The 20797-nt window shown below is 39.0% G+C and overlaps 1 protein-coding gene across 2 annotated transcripts in view; it reads left to right on the forward strand.

Annotated features, from left to right (window-relative positions):
• Mtmr7 (myotubularin related protein 7) overlaps positions 1-11977 on the forward strand; it is a 113983-nt gene extending 102006 nt beyond the window's left edge. For both annotated transcript variants that reach the window (XM_005412210.2, XM_005412213.2), the window contains 2 exons: positions 7319-7445; positions 10769-11977. In XM_005412210.2, coding sequence (XP_005412267.1) covers positions 7319-7445; positions 10769-11131 — 490 coding nt within the window. In that variant the 3' untranslated portion in view covers positions 11132-11977. The remainder of the gene's footprint in view (positions 1-7318; positions 7446-10768) is intronic.
• The last annotated feature ends 8820 nt before the right edge of the window (positions 11978-20797 follow it).

Below are 20797 nucleotides of genomic sequence, written 5' to 3' on the forward strand. Positions count from 1 at the left end.
TTTTAATCATAAATGCATATTGGACCTTGTCAAAACCTTTTTCTGCATCTATTGAGATGATCATGTGGTTTTGGTCTTTGGCTGCATTCATATGGCTTATAACATTCATAGATTTGTGAGTATTGAACCACCCCGGCATTCCTGGAATGAATCCGACTTGGTTGTGATGTATGATTTTCTTGATAATTTGCTGCATTGTATTTGCTAGATCTTGTTGAGTATCTTTGCATCTATATTCATGAGGGAGATTGGTCTGTAATTCTCTTTCTTGGTTGGGTCTTTCTCTGGTTTTGGTATCAGTACGATGCTTGCCTCCAGAAATGAGTTAGGGAGAATAGCTTGACTTTCAATTTCATTGAAAACTTTGAGGAGTGTTGGTATTAAATCTTGTCTAAATTTCTTGTAAAATTCTGCTGTGAATCCATCAGGGCCTGGGCTTTTCTTTGTTGGTAGGTTTTTAATCACCTTTTCAATCTCATTAATTGATATTGGGTTATTCAGGAATTTGACATCTTCTTGACTCAACCTTGGTAATTCGTACATATGTAGGAATCTGTCCATTTCTTCTGAGTTTTGTATGGTATGGGAGGAAAGATTTTCAAAGTAGGTATTCATGCTCTTCAGAATTTCTGTGGAATCTATAGTAATTTCATCGTTTTCATTCCTTATTGCATGAATCTGAGTTGTTTCCTTCCTTTTCTTGATAAGGTTTGCTAATGGTTTGTCAATTTTATTTATTCTTTCAATGAACCAATTGTTTGATTCATTTATTTTTTGGAGGGTTCTCTTTGTCTCAGTTGCATTAATTTCTGCCCTAGTCTTTATAATCTCGTCCCTTCTTTGGCTTTGGGCTTGACTTGTTCTTATTTTTCTAAAAGTTTAAATAGCATTAAACTATTTATTTTTTCCCTTTCTGCCCTCCTTATATGTGAATTCACCGCTATAAATTTCCCTCTGAGGACTGCTTTGACTGCATCCCATAGATTCCGTTAGGTGGCATTTATATTTTCATTTGTTTGTAGGTATTTTTCAATTTCCTCTTTAATTTCTTGTTGACCCATTGGTTGTTTGGGAGGCTGTTGTTTAATTTCCAAGTGTTTATAGAGATTTTGGCATTCCTTTTGAAATTAATTTCCAATTTGATTGCACTGTGGTCAGATAATATGCACGGGATAATTTCACTTCTTTTACATTTCGGAAGGTATGCTCTATGGGTTAGGATGTGGTCTGTTTTAGAGAAAGACCCAAGCGCAGCTGAGAAAAATGTATATTCTGATGTTGTGGCGGGGAACACTCTGTGTACATCTACTAAGTCCATTTGTTCACAGCTTTGATTCAGATCTGTTTTTTCCTTGATGATTTTTTGTCCAGTTGACCCATCTGTTTGTGTCAATGGGGAGCTTGAAGTCCCCTGTTACAATAGTGTTATTAATTATATGGGTTTTCATGCCTGTTAAGATTTGTCTTATATAATTTGGAGCTCTGATATTTGGTGCATAGATGTTTATGATTGTTATCTCATCCTCTTGCAGTTTTCCCCTGACTAGTATGTAGTGACCTTCTTTATCTCTTTTAATTGTTGTTGGTTTGAAGTTTACATGGTCTGCAAACAGAATACCTACCCCTGCTTTTTTCTGGTTTCCTGTTGCATGGAGGATTGTTTTCCGTCCTTTGACTTTTAGTCTGTGGATTTCATTTTGAATAAAATGTTTTTCCTGTATACAGCATATCGTTGGATTTTGTTTTTTAATCCACTCTGCCAGTCTGTTTCTTTTGTCTGGAGAATTGAGGCCATTTGCATTTATAGTTATAACTGATATGTATTGATTTATTATTGTCATGTTATTTACTTGCATTGATTTCCTACTTTTTTTACCTGTTTTCTTGCTTGCTCTTCTTGATGTTTCCTTTGTGCTGTTGTTCTTGAAATTGTGGTCAGTTCTCTGTGTAATGCTGGTTTGGCACTCATGAAGTTCTTCAGTTGTTCTTTGTCATGGAAATCTTGTATTTCTCCTTTGAATTTGTGGGATAGTTTGGCAGGGTACATCAGTCTTGGTTTGAAGCTGTTCTGTCTCAGGACCAGTAATACTTCCTTCCAAGCTCTTCTCGATTGGATGGTTTGTGCTGAGAAGTGTGCCGTAATTCTGATTGGCTTTCTTTATAGGTAATCTCTTTCTTTTCTATAGCAGCTTTTAATATTCCATTCTTTTCCTGAAGATCTGGGAACTTGACTGTTTTATGTCTGGTTGTAATTTTATTTTGGTTGTGGTTGGTTGAAGTTCTATATGTGTCATTTACCTGTATATCAGGTTCTGTTTCCATACTTGGAAAATTTTCTGCTATTATTTCTGCAAATATTCTTTTTATGTCAGTTGTGTTGCCTCATGCTGTTTCATTTCCTCCTGTTAGTCATACATTATTCATCTTTGCCTCATCTTGCAGCTGTTGAATTGATTTTTCTTGGATCCTTGTTGATTTTACGAGATCCCTTTCTTTCATGGTCACTAGTTGCCATACTGTCTGCAAAGTCTGAAATTCTATCTTCAGCTTCATTCAAGCAGTTTTGGCAGCTTTCCATGGAAGCTTTGTTTTCCTGGAAGTCTCTTTGAATCTGGTTCATGCATTCTAAGTCCTTTTTATATTTTTCATGTAATGCTTCCATCTGTTGCCTTTGTTCTCCTATTTTCTTATATGTTTCTTCTTCAGAAGTTTTGAGCAGTTCTTTCAGTATTATTGTCATTTCATTTTTTGCCTGAGAGATTATCTCTGATCTCATCTCTTCTATGGCCTTATGGCGTTGTTTCTTTACCTCGACTGCAATCATTTCAGCTATTTCAGCCATGTGTTTACCACGTTCTCCTATGTCGATGTTTCCTGGACTTGTTCTGAGTGCGGTGGAATTCTGGGATTGTGTTTTAGTCCTTCGTTTTGTCATGTTTGCTACCAGATGCAGAAAGCTCAGTTTCCCTCTTCAGTGGCTGCACAGCAAAGGCCACTAGTGTCCCTAGTTGTCCTGTTGGTCAGGTTTGTCCCTCAATGACCCTTGGGAACCACTACATTTGCTTGGGTTTTTGGGTTTTATTTGTATCTAGTTATCCCTGATGTCAGATGCGGGCATTGGTGTCAGCTGATGGCAGAATGTCTGATCCAGTGTCCCCTTGCAGTTTAGGGCACGTGCACGGCCCAGACTTGGGTTGCACTGGTGTGACAATCTCGGTCCAGTCAACCTATGTCCCCAGGCCGTTCAGGGTGCAGGCAAAACGCAGAGATGAACTGCAGGGTCGACAGTTTGTGAACCACCTGATTCTGTGTCTCCAATCAGTTTGGACACATACAGGAACCAAAGGTCGACTGGACCAACAGCAATCACAGACTGCCCTTACCTGTGACACTCCTTGGGTCCAGGCTCATTTAATGCCCGGACTCGAACCATGGGACCAGGAGCTCTTGGAGCACTCCTTCACTCAGCGTAGGGCCCACGCAGCGAGGACCCACATGCAAACCCTGGTGAGAACAGTCCCTGCGGCTTCTGAGGGACGAATTCCTGCCTGCTATGCGTGCACGGAGGGCAGATACTCAAAGTGTAATGGCGGAGAGTCCTGGGTTGCCTGCTGTACCCCCAGGAAGTAAATGGGAAATACCTGGCTCTCTCCCGTGTTTCAGCTGGGAACCGTGGTTGTGGGAGTATATCACAGCCCTCCTGGTTCTGCTTCTTAGTCAGTTCAGGACATAGGCAGGAGCCAGACCCAGGCCACTCAAAGAGCAAGCACAGACTGCCCCTGCCCGCGAACCTTCAGGGGGTCTGGGTGCAAGTAAAGCACGGACTCGAACCACAGGACCAGCAACTCTTGGACCAGCACTTGCTCACTGTCACAGGACCTGCACAGGGAAGGCCCACTCACAAACCCCAGTGAGAGCAGTCCCTGGGGCTTCTGCGTGAGGAATTCCTGTCTGCCATGGGTGCACAGAGGGCAGAGTCTCAGCTTAAAACTTTTCTAGACACAAAACCCACTGGAGGAAGATTCTTGAATATCTGACTGGTGTTTTTCTCAGTGTCTCTTCTTCTCCAACCTTCTAAGTGGAATTTTCTTCAGAAGTTGATATTTTATAATGATGATATCTAAAAAATGCATCTTTGAATTTTTTAAAGTGAAAGAAAAAGAAAACCAAGTATCTTTAAGTCCAATGAGAATCACAAATTTTAATAGCATTCTTCAGATAGCTTGCCTTTCTAACTCAGTTGAATGAAGTCCTCATGGAAGTAAATTATTTTAAAATTGTAGATTGGAACAGAAGAAACAGGGTAGCCTCCTGCATGTTCTGTTGGGTCTTCCTAGATTTGTGTAATATGTGTTATTCTTTGGCATCTTCTGTAGCCTTGTATGATATAAAAAAATGACTCGTGGGAAAATAGACGAGCACACAGAGAATCAGTAGGAAACCACATTCCTTCTTATTCTTTCCCAACAGCTAGTGAGTTTTTTCCCTGTAGATTTTGTTCCTCATGATGATTGGTTCTTACTTATTCTAGTATCATTATTTCCTCAGATTTTTTACAGCAGAATATTAATTTTGTATTACTAAAAGCAAATGCCTCCTCTATGCCTGTGTAAAACAGCATTTTTCTTGTTATTTTAAAGAGAAAAGAACACAAAATAATAACAAAAACAAAACAACACTTTAAAAATGAAACTATAACAACACTATAAAAACTGTAAAAATGATGCACAATTTAAAACAGGATAGTAGGACATCAACAATGGTTGTTGTATTACTTAACTGTTATCTTCAAAGTAGTTGTTCAGATTAGCAGATGCAGGTATGCAAGATTGATTGAACAATTAAACATTAACTGTTCCTTTCAATAAACCAGTAGAAATTAGTAGTACAGTTACCTTCTTTTTGCCTTTCCTTCATCCCAGTTGTTCTTTACTATTCAGCAGTTTCTTTCCCTTTCACAATGTCTATTATACCTTTAAGTTTTATTTACTCTTTCAGGTTCTTAAACTAGGGAGAAAATGCAGTGTTTACACATGTGAGTCTGATTTATTTCACTTATGAGTATGGTCTCTAGTTGCATCCATTACCTATGAAAGCATCGAGTTTATCTTTCTTTATAGATGAGTAATACTCCATTGTATAAAAATACTGCATTTTTCTTGTCTGCTCCTCAGCTGATGAGCATTTGGGTTGTTTCTAACATTTTGCTATTACCAATTGTGCTGCTATAAACATGGGTACACAGATATTGCTGTGGTATGATGTTTTTAATTCCCCAGAAAGGGGAATGGCTGGGTTGAATGGGACCTCTATTCCTAATTTTTTGAGGAATCTCCAGACTGATTTCCAAAGTGGTTGCACCAGTTGGCACTCCCACCAACAGTGGAGAAGGGTTCCTTTTTCTCCACAGCCCCTCCAGCATTTGTTGTTGCTTGATTTCTTGATGGTAGTTATTCTTACTGTGGTGAGATGAAATCTCAGTGTTGTTTTAACTTGCATCTCTCAAATGACCAATGATGTTGAACATTTTTTCATTTATTTATTTACCATTTATATTTCTTCATGTAAGAAGCCTGTATTCATCTTACATGCCCATTTTTGGATTGGGTCTTTGAATTTGGGGGGTTGATTTTTTTTCAGTTCTTTATATGTTCTAGACAGGAGTCCTTTGTCTGAGGGACAGTTAGCTAAAATGTTTTCCCATTCTGTGGGTTGTCTTTTCACTCTGTTGGTGATTTCTTTTGAAGTACAAAAAGCATTTTAATGGAATGAGATCCCAGTTGTTGATTCTTTGAAGTGTTTCCTGTGCAGTTTGGGTTTTGTTCATGAAGACCGTGCCTATCCCTATGTCTTCAAGATTTCAACCTTTTTCCTCTTTCAGTAGATTTAGTGTTTCTGCTTTAATGTTTAAATCTTAGATCAATTTTGACTTTAGTTTAGTGTATGGTGGTAGACATGGGTCTAGTTTTGGTCTTCATCCAGCATGTAGAGAGGCAGTTTTTCCAGTGCCGTTTATTAAAGAGGCTATCTTTCTTCCATTGAACATTGTTTGGCCCCTTTGTCAAAGATAAGGTGGCTGAGTGTGTTTGTAGTTGTGTCCACATCTTCTAATCTGTTCTGTGGTCCTCAGGTCTATTTTTTTTGCCAGTACCATGCTGATTTTATCACAGTAGCTTTGTAGTATAATTTCAAGTCAGGGATTGTGATGCCACCTGACTTGTCTTTGTTGCCCAGGATTGCCTTTGCCATTCTAGGTCTCTTCTGGTTCCAGATGAAATTTAGAAGTATTTACTCTAGTTCTGTGAGGTATGCTAATGGTGTTTTGCTCGGGATTGCATTAAATCTGTATATCAATGTTGAAAGTATGGCCATTTTCACTATGTTGTTTTTTTCCTATCCTTGAGCAAGAGATATCTTTGCATTTTCTGATATCCTCTTCAATCTCCTTTCTTAGAGTACTGTAATTTTCAATATATAAATCTTTTACTTCCTTTGTTAGATTGACTCCTAAGTATTTCAATATTTTGGATGCTAATGTGAAAGGTGTGGTTTCCCTAATTTCTCTCTCAGTAAGTTTGTTGTTTGTGAACATTTTTCTTTTTTTGAGACAATATCTCTCTATGTGGTTCAGGCTGGCCTCAAACTTGTGGCAATCTTCTTTCCTCAGCCTCTCAAGTGCTGGGATTACAGGTCTTGTGCTACAACACCTGGCTAAAACATTTTTAAGAGCTGTTGAGACACTGTCCTCAAAGTGCTTTTCTGTTCTCAGTAAGAAAAAAAAAATACTAATAAAAATCAAAGACCTATGATAACCCTCTGGCAACACCATTTATTCTTATTGGCATTCTAGTACAATAAAATTGTTTAGGATAAAAGGTGATGATTTATTGCAGATGTAAATGTCAGATTTTGGTGGCTATGATTAAAAAATCTGAAAACTTAAAGTATTAAAACCTCCCTTTGCAGCTGGAAGATTCTAACCATACAATCACTATTTTTTGAAATTCAAACTAAGAGCCATATGCGAGAGCGAGAAGTGGTACATGTTCTGCTTCAATCTATTATAGAAAAATGTATGCCTTCTAATTCAGTATTACGTATTCAAGTAGACTCTTCATGAACTTATTTTCCCCAAAACAACTTTACTGAATCAAGAAAAAGAAAGTACCAACATATTTGGTCACCACCTTCTCCAGGTTGTAGCTTTCATGCGATTATTATGAAAACCAGGGATATGGTATCAAATAAGCACAATTTGAGAGGGTGAACTTTCATATTGCACTAGGGTGGTATTGTAAAGCTCTGCCTTCCTTCCCAGGTTTTGGAGTGGGATGTATAACCACTTTGAGAAGGGGATGCAGCCCCGACAGTCAGTTACGGATTACCTTATGGCAGTGAAGGAGGAATCCCAGCAGCTGGAGGAGGAACTGGAGGCCCTAGAAGAAGTAAGACCCACCTGATGTTGTTAATCTCTTTTCTGTGCTTACTTCTTAAAAACAGATGTGTGGAAGCCTCTCGAGACTCAGTACAGAAAATGTGACAACAGCCATTTCCTCTCCTTAGCCAGGGAGCATCCTCGTGCATTCTTGTCCATGTGAATAGCTAGATAACTGAAGCCCAAACCTAGGCATTTAGTGGATTTTAGATGCCTGGTTTGTGGGTTACTTTCAGTTTGCTGAATGACTTGGCTACTGGCCAGTATTTTTTGTTATTCATGAATACTAAAATGAATTATTTCTGGAGAAAGAAAAAAAGTATTGGGGGTGGAGTATAAGAATAAAACTAGGACATGTACTGGTAAGAAAAATCCATTTCTTCATTTTTTAAGTGTTCTGATAACTGTTAGGACCAGCTGCGGTCTGTTGTGGCACTGTGCTCAGCCGGGAGGTTTAGGATGTGTATGACCAGTTTTCCTCCTTGACCCTTTGTTTCCAGTGGTACCACTCTAGTTCATTTGGTCACCTACACCCCTTGCATTCTTTGCTTCAGCTGCTTTACTCGCCTTCTTCTGGTGTCTTGGTTACTTTTCTCTCATTGCTGGGACAAAATACCTGATGCCCAAAATTAAGGAAGGAAAGGTTTATTTCGCTTACAGTTCGTGGAGGTTTCAGTCCGTACTTGGCAGATTATAAGGCAGAGTGGCACATGGCAGAGAGCTACAGCTCAGGGTGGCAGACAACAGCAAAAGCAACCAGCACACACCAGCGAGGAATCGGGGGAGGAATGGCCTCAAGCACTCTTTTCCTCTCCCTAACATATGCAAACTATCCACCCCAGGGCCGGTGCAGCTCTCACACCCATAATCAAACTCTTAAAGCCTGCCCCATGGCCTCATGAGGCTTTGTGGGGACACACAGACATAAACCATAACACCTGGTATCTTGTCATTGACCTGCTCAAGAACTGGTGATAGATTCCTAGAGTTCAGGACCGGAATTCTGAAGTGAGGCTCAATGTTTTAGATACAAAGAAAAATAATTTCTAAGATCATGTAGTGTAGAAAAAGTATTAGGATTAAGGCTGGGAAACTGTAGAGAGTTCAAGTCCTTTGTTAAACCTTGTAAAGCAATAATGTGACTCAAGGAGAATTCCCAGTTCCCTCCCAGTTGATGAATGTCTGAACGAAGGTTACCAAAATATCACAAGTTGAATCTGAAGTCTTCTCCTTTGCCCAGGAAGTAGTTACCTGCAGGTCACCACTGAAAATAATGGGCTGAGGGAATGAAAAATATTAAATTATTATTACTAATAGAGGTGGCCATTTAGAGGTAGCTGAGTAGGGTGACTCCTTTTTCTCTTAAAATACTCTAGAAGACATTACCTTTCAAGATATGAATATTGTGAAAGACCTAAAGTCTAAGGTTGGTTGCAAACTAAGTGCATGGCAGATCCAGATAGATAAAACAGACTCAGAAGGTTAAAATGGTCATTTTGAGAGCTTATGAGACCAAACATAACTGGTACTATAGCGTATATCTTCAGGGGTCAAATAAAACATCCTTGGAGCCATATGAGAAGCTGTGGCTGACGTCATTATGTTTTACTTTAGGGAGAAGCAGTTTTTACCAGTGTCTGCCGTGGGATCACCAGCTCACAAGGAATTCTGATACCTGGGCACTAAGCCTAGAAACTCCAAATCTTTAGAGACAGGTGATTGTGAACTCATCCAAGGCTGAGAGATCTTGAATTAAAAAATAAATGTAAAGAGATCAAATGAGATACATTTTTGGAATTCTGGAACTGTCGTGGACCTTTTGTCACTTAACGTCCCTTCATGTCATCACTGGCCAGTTACATTTACTCTTTCTAAAGACATTTAAGCTTTATGCAGACATTAGGACTCTGTTATCTATTCTAGCATTCTTTTGTTACAGTAATGTTTTAAATTATTTAAGTACCTTAATTTTAAAACATTGGCTCTTACTTCCTTATAACAAAGATAAAATTTATAGAAAGCTGAGATGGAGGAGTCAAAGTTAGAAGCAAGCCTGGGCAGTGAGACCCTGTCTCAAGTATGAAAAATGGCTGGGAGTGTAGCTTAGTGCAAAGGCCCTGGGGTCAATTCCAGTAGCACAAGAAAATAACTTACTAGCTCAGCATTTGAGATTTTCCTATTATCTAGTCTCAGACACTTTTTCTTATTCTCTGCTATTCTCCTTGCTAAAACTGAACAGTTCTGCATTCTGTCAGTACCTGACACCTTCATATCTTTGTGTTTTTTCCCACTGTCCTTCCTGCCAGGAATGCTTTCTACTGTCACCAGAATGTTTAAGTCTTTTATAGTTCTATTAAAATATTCCCTTCTTAGAGCTCACTCCACTGTATTCCCTCAAACTGTCACAGCCCAACCCTCTTAAATTTGCCTTTTCCAAATTCCTACAGTAGCACTGTCTCTCTTGTTCATAACACTACAAGTTCTCCATGGCCGTATCTGGACTCATCTCTGTTCCTTATATTACCCAGGATAATGCTTCTGCACTAATAATTTATGTAAGTGCTTTTTGAATAAGTATATAATACTCGATCTTACAGTGCCCCTCCTGCTGACCTAATGGACACAGTCTGGGAAAATATGTTTTGAAAAGCCCAAATTTGATGCATGGAGAAGCAAAATGTGGTGTCTGTGTAATCGATGTAGTGAATGTGATTCAGCCATTGAAAGCAATGAGACAGGATATGTGCTGTAATGCAGATGGTCCTTATGACTGTGCTGAAATGTCTAAAATGCACAAATCCATGGAGATAAAGTTAATTAATGGTTGCCAGGAGCTATGAGGAGGTGGAAATAGGAATGCCTGCTAATATTTTTTTCTTGGTGATGAAAATGATTTAACTTAGTAGTGATGGTTGTGCAACCTTCAAATATACTAAAAACCACCAAATTGTATACTTTAAATGGGTGAATTTTATCAATAAAATTAAACACATCATTTCTGACTTTTAAAAAACATTTTTGAATTCATGGGATACAAATCATTATGTAAAACCCTACAGAATAGAAAAGGGGGAGACTACAGTAGTTTGTGTTAACATTGTTTACATTTACAGAAAACCTGTGGAGGCAGGTACTACCATCCTTACATTCCAGATGAGGAAAGCCAGCCTCACAGAATTTATTTTGACCAATGTCATAAAGTCTAGGTTTGAACCCACATTTACATTCCATGTTCTTAACATTATACCATCCGGCAGGTAATAAATACCAAAGCATATATATATATATATGTAAATAATTCTGATTTCTTCCCTGAAATTATTTTGTTTTTAGAGGCTGAAAAAAATTCAAAAAGTCCAGTTAAATTGCACCAAAGTGAAGAATAAACAGAATGAGTGCAGCAGACTCTCAGGGTTTTCTACCTCAGACAACAGCACGGTGAACACTCGCCAGGATTACAGCGGGAACCTGAAGTCATTTCCCTCCAGGAGCCCTTCACAAGGTGATGAAGATTCTGCACTGATTCTAACCCAAGACAATTTCAAAAGCTCAGACCCAGATCTGTCAGCAAACAGTGATCAAGAGTCTGGTGTGGAGGACTTGAGCTGCCGATCTCCTAGTAGGGGTGAGCATGCACCGAGTGAAGACAGTGGCAAGGACAGGGACTCTGATGAAGCTGTGTTTCTCGCTGCCTAAAGTTTTCCTCTGGAGTTCCAGGGCAAAGGACCACAAGAAACACTTCCAAAAATAAGGGAACAGTGCAATTGAAAATAACTTCAGACATAGGATGTCATCCAGGATTATGAAATGTAGCTATGAAAATAGAGAAGAGATGTCCCTTCTTAGTTTGTTTAGATGTTGCAGAACTGGAAATCACCAGTTCTTTTATCAAATATAAAGAAAATTATGCACCACGGGGCTGGGGATTTAGCTCAGCGGCAAAGCGCCTGCCTGGCAAGCACAAGGTCGTGAGTTCGGTTCCCTGTACCGGAGAAAAACCAAAAAAACAAACAAAAAAGAAAATTATGCACCATTTTGAAAGTCCCTTAAGACCATGAAAATTGTATTCCTGCAGTGCAGTTACTTCTGAGATTAATGTAAATCTTCACTGTCATAGCCTGTATCTGCTCAAAAAGCTCTCTGACCCTTTTCCCTACATGCATTACCATCTTGAATCTTTCCTTTTGCTTCACCTCCAAGGCATAGTTTGTGTTTTCTAAAACATTTGACATCACTTTCCCTTCTGACTATATCACCAGTATTTCTAAAAGTAGGGCATATTGTTGAGATATTCTCTTTTTGATTAATAGATGTGCCCCTAAGGAGCTTTGACACTGTTTAAGCTTATTTTTCATGTAAAATAATTACTTCAACTTTTCTTTAGGCAATATAGTTTGAATTGTTATAATTTTATCTTCATTCTCTGAAATCTCTTCTGTTTTTCCTATCATTTAAAAAAATGCTAAAATTTATAACTCACTTTTTCTGTAACATGGATCTAATACCTAATAAAGTAAAAACAACATCAAGTCTCAGATATTACATATGAATTTATATCATGTTAGTCATTTTTTTGTGTGTGTGAGACAAGGTCTTGCTGTGCAGTTCAGGAGGCTGACCTTGAACTCACTCTGTAGCTGAGGCTGTCCTTGAATTCATGGCAATCCTCCTGCCTCAACCTCCCAAGTTCTGGGATTACAGGATGTTCGCTTTTTTAATAACCTTTTATTCCAGAGACCACAACTACCAGCCTAATCACAAAGTATAACATTGTAAAGTTAGTATGGGAAAATACCTTTTTTAAAATTGTTTTTTAAATTTATTTGAAAGAGTAAAAGAAGGATAACGTAATAATAGGATGATTTACCGAATTACAGACAAAGTGGTAGGACATTATCAATGGTTGTTATTTTATCTATTGATATCTTCAAGATAGTTTCTCAGGAAAACAAATAGACAAATAATAGTGAGTTACAGACAACAATGGTTGGAAATTATCACTGGTTGTTGCACTATACTTTGGTTTCTTCAAAGTGGTTTCTAGGGAAAACAAATAGAGCTATACATGAGTGATTAATTAAATAATCATTGACTATTCTCCATGGTTGTTGTTGAAAACACATAGTAATAAACATACATCCATTTACAAAATAGCATAGGAACAATAGAAACATTACAGAGCTATGGACAGATTGGTAGGAAATTATCAATGGCTGCGGTAATACATATTGGTATCTTCAAAGTGGTTTCTCAGGAAAACAAAGATATGCAAGAAAGATCTAACAAGTTACAGCCCAAGGGTTGTGAAAAATAGCAGATTACCTCCTCATCAGTGACTCTTTTCACTGAGGTGTGACGGCTGGAAGGAAGGCTAGAACTGAAAAGAAGGACCTAAAGACTAGCACCAGTGTCCAGCAATAGGCTGTTTACTTTTTCCTCTATAGTCATGATTACATGGGGCTCCTCCTTGAAGATAATGGTCTGGCCAGAAGGAGAAGGCAGAGTGCCCTGGGCCCCTTCATTCCTGTTAGACCAGCTGGTAGGAGGAGTCTGAGCTCTGGGGCCTTCACTTCAGAGGGCATTCCGACCTCTAGTGGTCACCTTTACAGTCAGGGCATGGCCCAGGGGGCTTCTTAGGGCAGTCCCTCTTGAGATGGCCTGGCTTTTGACAGTGGTAGCAGATGAATGTAGTCAACGAGTTCTTGGGGCCCTGAGAATCGGACTTAGGGCCTGTTTCTCTTAGTGCTGCAACAAAGACAGCTGTTTTTTCTCCGTCTCTTTGTTTTCTCTCCTTGGCCTCCTCTTCCTCACAGCTATAAAAAACTAAGGCAATTCTTACTAACACCTCAAGTGAGCTATCTGGGACAAAGCCATTTTTTGTAGCTTTTTTCTACTATTTGGGGCTGACTGAGTAATAAACTTACCTTTAAGAATAGTTTGTCCCTCTGCTGACCTGGGGTCCAGGGAAGTATGCTTTATCAATGCCTTTTGTCTAAGAAAGCAGAGAGGTATTCTCTCCAACCTCCCAGACCATTGGGATCCTGCAACCACTTAGTGTCCTCTTCCCCAACCATCAACACAGGTGGCAGGAACATGTGGATGAAGTCCTCGGCCCCCTAGTCAGTCTCAGCACAATCAGGTGTCTCAGATAGGTAACCTAGACATGTACCTTCTCCATGAAGGTGGTTCTTCAAAATCTGAATATTGGGCACCCTTTTAATCCAGGAAGTCTCAGTGTAGACCTCTCCAGACCTCCACCGCAGCCTGTGCAGTTAGGGGAAGAATGGCCTCCAGGGGATCTCCCCAGGTATTTTGCGCAAGGTCTTCCTGGTTTCCAGCTCCCATATCCCCAGTCGGCTCAACCTCTGAGTCGTCAGGCGTTGGTACTCTCACATTCTCTGAGTCCTTGTTCATCAGCTGCTCCTCCACTGACTCCAGACCTTTCTGGCTCTCTAGGGCAGGGCCAAGAGTGACCCACCATGTGGCATGTTTTCCCAGAGGTTTCTCCATGTTGAGATGGTTCTTGCGGGGCTGGGGATTTAGCTCAGCGGCAAAAGCGCCTGCCTTGCAAGCGCAAGGTCGTGAGTTTGGTTCCCGGTACCAGAGAAAAACCAAAAAAAAAAAAAAAAAAAAAGAGATGGTTCTTGCACGTCTCTGGGCAGGCCTATTGTGTCAGTGCTTCTCTATGGCATGGTATTTCTGGGGCAGCAGCCGGCCCAAGGGCCGGCACATGTCTCCACACCGCTTCCTGGGCGCCTGCTGCCTGCCTTTCCAGGTGCTTGCACGGCCTCCCGGAGTGGACGCCTGCGGCCTGCCTGCCTCCCCAGGTGCCTGCATGGCTGTGTGCACTAGGCCCCGAAGGACCCGCGCTCCCCAGCCACTCAGCCTCCCGGAGCCTGTATGGGAAAATATCAGCTAAAGAGAAATATCAGTTAAAAATTGGAGAATTTCATCATCATGCCTGTTCAATGGTAGAAGTAGGTATAGCATTTATCACTTCAGAAATTATGTAACTGGTTAATGTGGTTAAGTAACATCAGTAACATAGCTATCCACTGATTGCTGAACACTCATCATTAGCTGTGAAGTTTTCATCTTATTAAAATGCACATTTGAAACAGAATCATTCCCCTGTGTTATGCTAAAAAGCAAGCCTTTACTTTTTCTCTGAGGAAACAGTAAAGTTACCATGTTTGAACAAAGAGAAATAATATTCACAGTGTATAGTTTTTAAAATTAGTATAATATAGAATTAAAAGGATTCATATAAATTTAATTTTTACAGTTTACATCAATATTTTATTAAATATAATTTGTATAGGGGAATACTAAATTTTGCTGAAATGGAAACAAGATAAAGGCAAGAAAGTGACAGTGTTGAAATTTTTAGTATGAACTATTAGGAGCTTAGTAATATATATGAATGAAATAGTATAACTTCAGTTGTGTTCATCATATTTTAAAATAAAATAATTTTAATATATTAAAAACCTGTAATATGAAAGTACTTTGTTAACGTAAAAAAAAAAAATAAAGCAAGAAAATTTGAGCATTTTCTGCTGAGTTACTAAATTAAGTACAGGAAATGTTATTCATTTTCTGTATAGAAATACTCAATTGAATATTAGTATTCAATTGGAATACCATGCTAATAAATACTTAGGCTATAGTGGCAGTGGGGTTTATATTCTTATAACTTACATAATACTTCATGCCATTCTTATAATTATGTATTCTTAGAAATTTTTTTGGAGATAGGTTTTCATTTTTTCTAGTTGACAGTGTAATTGTATAAAAGTGGTATTTTTTTTTTAAATGACACTGCCTATGCCAACCAAGACTATGCATTTATTTGGAAAGCCAAATATTAGGTTTGATATCTTACATTTTAATGTGAGGTCTTCCACATCAGAGCCTTAAATGTTGTAGCCCTCTGCCTTTTCACAAGTGTATGCTCACTTAGTGTTCTATTGGAAGTTAACATTGAAGTCTATACAAAAGGTTACATTATTGAAACTATGAAACCTGCTTTCAGTCCTGATGGAGCACAGCCAATCTAACAAGACTAAAATTCTAGCACTACATTTTCATTTTAAATCAAATATCAGTCAGGAAATGTTATTTATAGCTGTGTTTAAAGCATTGGAAATGAGCCAGTGTTTAATTGACATCAGCATATTACTCCTCAAGTAGTAATATTTAGAGCTTGAATGATTTATTATTTAATGATATTAAGATGAATGTGATATTAAATAGGTAAGAATTTCTGTTCTTACCTGGAGTGCTGTTCATAGAAGTGGTGTCCACAGCAGGGGTCCCTTGCCAGGGCATGAGGGGGGATGGGCACAGACCCTGCAGCTCTGGGTCTCTTTGTCCACTTGTTCAATTTACAGATAAAGCTTCAGTTGATGGGAACTTTTTGGATTACAAGTGTTTGAAAACTGCTGTAGAAGATTCTAGGCAGCTTGTCCCATCTTCTTTGAAGGCCACAAAAAGAAAATAAAAATGACCTTAAATTGTGGAAAGTGGAATTATGTTATCCAAAATAAAATCACTGAATCTATGAACAATACTATTACCAAGGAAATTTGTATCACTTTCTTTTTGCTAAAGCTAAGAATTGCACAGATTGTCTTTTTAAATATATTTAAAATTGCAAAAGAACATCTTGTGAAAGTCTCAATGATACAGAAATACAGAAAAGAAAAATGAAATAATTATTCAGATTCCATTTCCCTGTTAAGAGACTGAACATGGAATTTGATTGAATTCATGTTATTTGCTGAATTTCTGTGGTCTATAAACTACCATTTAAAGGAAAGCTGAAGCTAGTACAAAATAGAAAATAAAATTATTGATACTTGCTTTTGGAATGCTTTCAAAGTTGCAATTGAATATGAATATGGATAGGTGAGATTTTTTTAAAATGGCAGAGACTGTCAAAGCATAATACGCTGGGTGGAAATCTCATTTCACCCCTGTTCACACAGTCCTACTCAAGCATGACTGATATTGGCTGTTTCTTGAGAAAAACATTTATTTAGCATCTGTAGGCTGTAATTGGCTTGCTTTTTCTTTTTTGTTTTTATTACTACTGAGTGCTGAGCTACATGTCAAGCCCTTTTTTATTTTGAGACAAGGTCTAGCTAAAGTGCCCAGATTGGCCTCAAAGTTGCATTCCTCCTGTGTCAGCCTCCTAAGTATCTGGGATTAGAGGAGTGTGGCTCCTTGCCCACCAGCTAGCTTAGTTTTCTCACGTGAATGTTAAAGGAAGAAGACTTTCTAATTTACACAAGTATTCTCAAATATTGCTGTTCCATTAATCTGTGATTCTTGGTTATGTGGAAACCGTCCAGTTTCTCTGTATTTCCCCTATATTTCAGTCAGCCCTAGCAGCTCTCTTAAACCTTCTCTGAGACCAAGGAAAGAGTTTAGTGTTTGGATTTTAAAAACTTCCATGGAAACAGGAAAAACTACATAAGGCATTTAACTAGCACTGTTGATAAACAGTACATTTCACTTAATTTTAGTGAGTAACTGACACCTATTTTATTGACTGCCAAATTTTTTACTTTAACATTTCCTATAAAGAAAATCTCTATATTGTACCATATAATTTAATTCCTTTTAAAGCAAAATGTTCCCATTTATTATTTTAGCTATAAAGTCTTCCATGAGGTCTCGTGTGCTGAGGGTTTCATTTCTAGGGCAGCAGTGTTCAGGGGCACAGCCTGGCCAGGTGGCAGGATCATGAGGGCGTTTATTGGTTCATACACTAGGGAGCTCCTAGCTAGATGGGCTACAAGGATGTGGGCCCCAGGTGCCTCTCCCTCCTCTTCCTCCCCTTCCCCCTCCCCAACCCTCTCCCACTCTCTCCCCCTGTAGTTCCCTCTCTGCCTCTCCCTCCCTCTCTGGCTCTTTCCATCCCCTGTGTCTCCTGCCTGCCAGGAAGTGAGCAGCTCTCTTTCTCCATGCCCTTCTGCCCTGATGTTTCTACCTCACCACAGCCCTAAGAGTAATGATGCTCCTGACCATGGGCTGGAATCTCTGAAACTTTTCTCCTTTCCACCTTTCAGTTCTCTGTCATGTATTTTGTCACAGTGTTGTCCAACTGGTCCACACGCACCATATCTTGTTTTTTCATTGGCTTGAAGATGCAGAACCACCTTTCTACACATCTGTTATTTCACAGAAGATCCTTCAGGTGCAGTGCAGGTGTGGATGTTGTAACTGAGGGTGCATTTGGCGGCAAATGATGTGAAACCATTGCACACTGGCTTCATAAAAGGGAATTCAATTGCTCACTTAATAAAATAGTTGCTTCCAGATGTGACAACAGTATGGTTATAAATTTTGAGGTTTTTGTTCTCACATTCTATATTTCATATAGAGTTAAAATTGACAGCTATGTGAGATGTCTATGGTTAACACTGTGTTTTGTTAAGACAATGGTGGTATAACGTGGGAGTCTTTAACATCTTAAATGCAAACCTGTTGCACTTTGTTAAATCATGAATATGATTTCTTAAAGGGGATTTATCTAATTCATCTTTGTCTTTGTAGCCTAGCACAATGTCTGGTACATATTAAACATGCAAATATGTGTTGAATTCATTTTTCTCATATAATTTTTATTATTCAAATTTCTAGGTTTTTTTCTTACCTCTACCCAAATGTTCATTGTACATATGAGACAAGGGATAAATTTAGGTACTAGCCAAAAGAAAACGTGAGAAGAGTGGCCTGAACAGTTGCATCCTTGTTGGACAGTGGAGGATTACTGCAGCTGCTCCACGGTGTCCCCAGAGACCAGTCCTCCTGTCTGAGCCCTCCAGTGTCCTGAGTATAGAACTTCCATTCTCATGGTTGAAAGGTGGCTGCTGCTCCCCTGGCATTGTATCTACCTGCATTGTATCTACCTTCCAAGAAGGAGAAAAGTAATGTTGGAGAGCAAAGAATGAAGAGTATGCTCTTTTAAAGGCCTTGCCAGAGACTTGCATGTATATCTCATACACAGTTATAACACATGGCCCCCTCAAGCTGTAGCAGTGGCCAGGGATTGAAGTATTTGGTTCCTCACCCTGTACAGCATAGGAATAAATGCAGAAGGGGTTAAAATGGACATTTATTGAGTCAACCTATAGTCTGCCTTATGGTTTCTTGGTATAAGTTTCTCTCTCCTAGTATATTCTAAGTCTATGTAATATAGAGTACGTGTCTTGACAATCTAAAAATTGCCCATAACAACTCCTAGCAAGAAATGATCATAGCACCTACCATAGGGCCTGGGATACTGTGGATATTCATCAGTGGTGTATTTTTAATTTTAATTAAGAAATAAGAACCAGGGAGGTGCACTTTGTGAACTGCTGGGAGAGGCCTGGCTTGGTGCCCTGCTTCCCGGAGGCATTGCAGAGCATGTCTGACCCCCAGGAAAGGCAGGTCAACTCCATGAGCTGCTGGGAGAGGCCAGACTTGGTGCTGTGCCTAGTGTGGCCATCATGGAGCAACTCTGACCCACAGCAAACCCAGGAACTTTGGATGAGCTACCTACGAGGGGCCGGGCTCTGTGCTCTGCCTCCCACCACCATCACATAGTGAGTCTGACCCCAGGGAACACAGGGACCTACAATGAGCTGCCTGAGAAGGGTGAAGCTTGGCACTTTGCCTCCTGCATCAAAAATGACAGGACAAAGGAGCAGAATGCAATCTCAAAACCTCACCCCACCCAGAAAAAGGCCAGGAGACACTTACATAGGGGAACTTGGAAGTCATACACCTGAAATTTCTGAAATGATAGCAACTGAAGTAAAGAAACAACACCATCAGGCCACTGAAGACATCAGAAATGATCTCTCAGGTTAAAAAAAGAAATGACAACCATAATGAAAGAATTGCTCCTCACATCTAAAGAAAACATAGATTAAAAAAAATAGAGAAACATAGAAAAATGATGGAAACTTTAAATGAACAATATAGGAAAGAGTTACAATGCATGAAACAGATTCAAAGAGTTATCCAGGAAATTAAAAATTCCATCTAAAGCTGGCAAAACTGCTTGAAAGAAGCTGAAGATAGACTCTTGGACCTTAAAGATAGCATTGCAGCTAATGATCACAAAAAGAAAGACCTCTTAAAAATAAGGAACCAGAAAATAACAAACAGCTGCAAGATGATGCAAAATAAAACAATAGAAGACTAATAGGTGTCAGTGAAACAGCAATAATTAATGCAGATGACATAAAAACTTTGCAGAAGTAATAGCAGAAAATTTCCCAAGCATGGACAAAGAATCTGACATAAAAAATAAGTTGAGGTATATAGAACTCCAATTAGCCTTAACCAAAATACACCCAGATGTATAATAATCAAGATCCCAGAAATTTAGCACAAGAACAGAATATTAAAAGCTGATAAAGGAAAGAAACAGATCACCTATAAAGGAAAGTCCCTCAGAATCACAACAGATTTCTCAACAGAAACCATCAAGTCAAGAAGAGCTTGTAGTGAAGTATTTTAGGTGAAAGAAAACAACTTCCAATCCAGATTGATGTACCCTACAAAACTATCCTTCAAAATGAATGGAGTAATAAAATATTTCCATGACAAAGAACAACTGAAGAAATTCTTGAGCACCAAACCAGCCCTACAAAGAGTACTAAAAGATATTTTAGAAAGACATAAAAATGACTGAAATTTCAAGAACAACAATAAAAAGGAACCACCAAACAGAGCAAGCAATTAAACAGAGGGAAAAAGTAGGGAACCAACAGCAGGAAAATAACATGACAAAGATCAGTCAATATATGTGTTAACCATTAATGTAAATGGCCTCAATTCACCAATCAAAAGAAGCAGACTGGCAGAGTGGATCAAGAAACAAAATCCAGCATGCTGTATACAAGAAACACATTTAACTCAAAGTGAAATTCATAAACTGAAAATCAAAGGATGGAAAACAACAGTACAGGCCACAGGAACAGAGAAAAAAGCAGAGGTAGCTATTCGGTTTGCAGACAATGTGAACTTTAAAGAAAGAATGATCAAATGCGATGAAGGTCATTACATACTTGTTAGGGGAAAACTGCAAGAGGAAGAGATAGCAATCATGAATATGTACGCACCAAATACAAGAGCACCCAACTTTATAAGACAAAACTTAACACACATGAAGAACCAAATGACTAATAACAGTTATAATGGGGGAACTTTACAGCCCACTGACACAAAGAGGTAGAGCCACTAGACAAAAAAATCAGCAAAGAAAGAACAGAACTGAACCAAACATATGATCAAATGGACTTAGTAGATGTTTACAGAACATCTGAATACACATTGTTCTCAGCTGCACATGGGATGTTC

This window comes from Chinchilla lanigera, unplaced genomic scaffold (genome assembly GCF_000276665.1).
Source record: "Chinchilla lanigera isolate Chin_1 unplaced genomic scaffold, ChiLan1.0 scaffold00151, whole genome shotgun sequence".
NCBI lineage: Eukaryota > Metazoa > Chordata > Mammalia > Rodentia > Chinchillidae > Chinchilla > Chinchilla lanigera.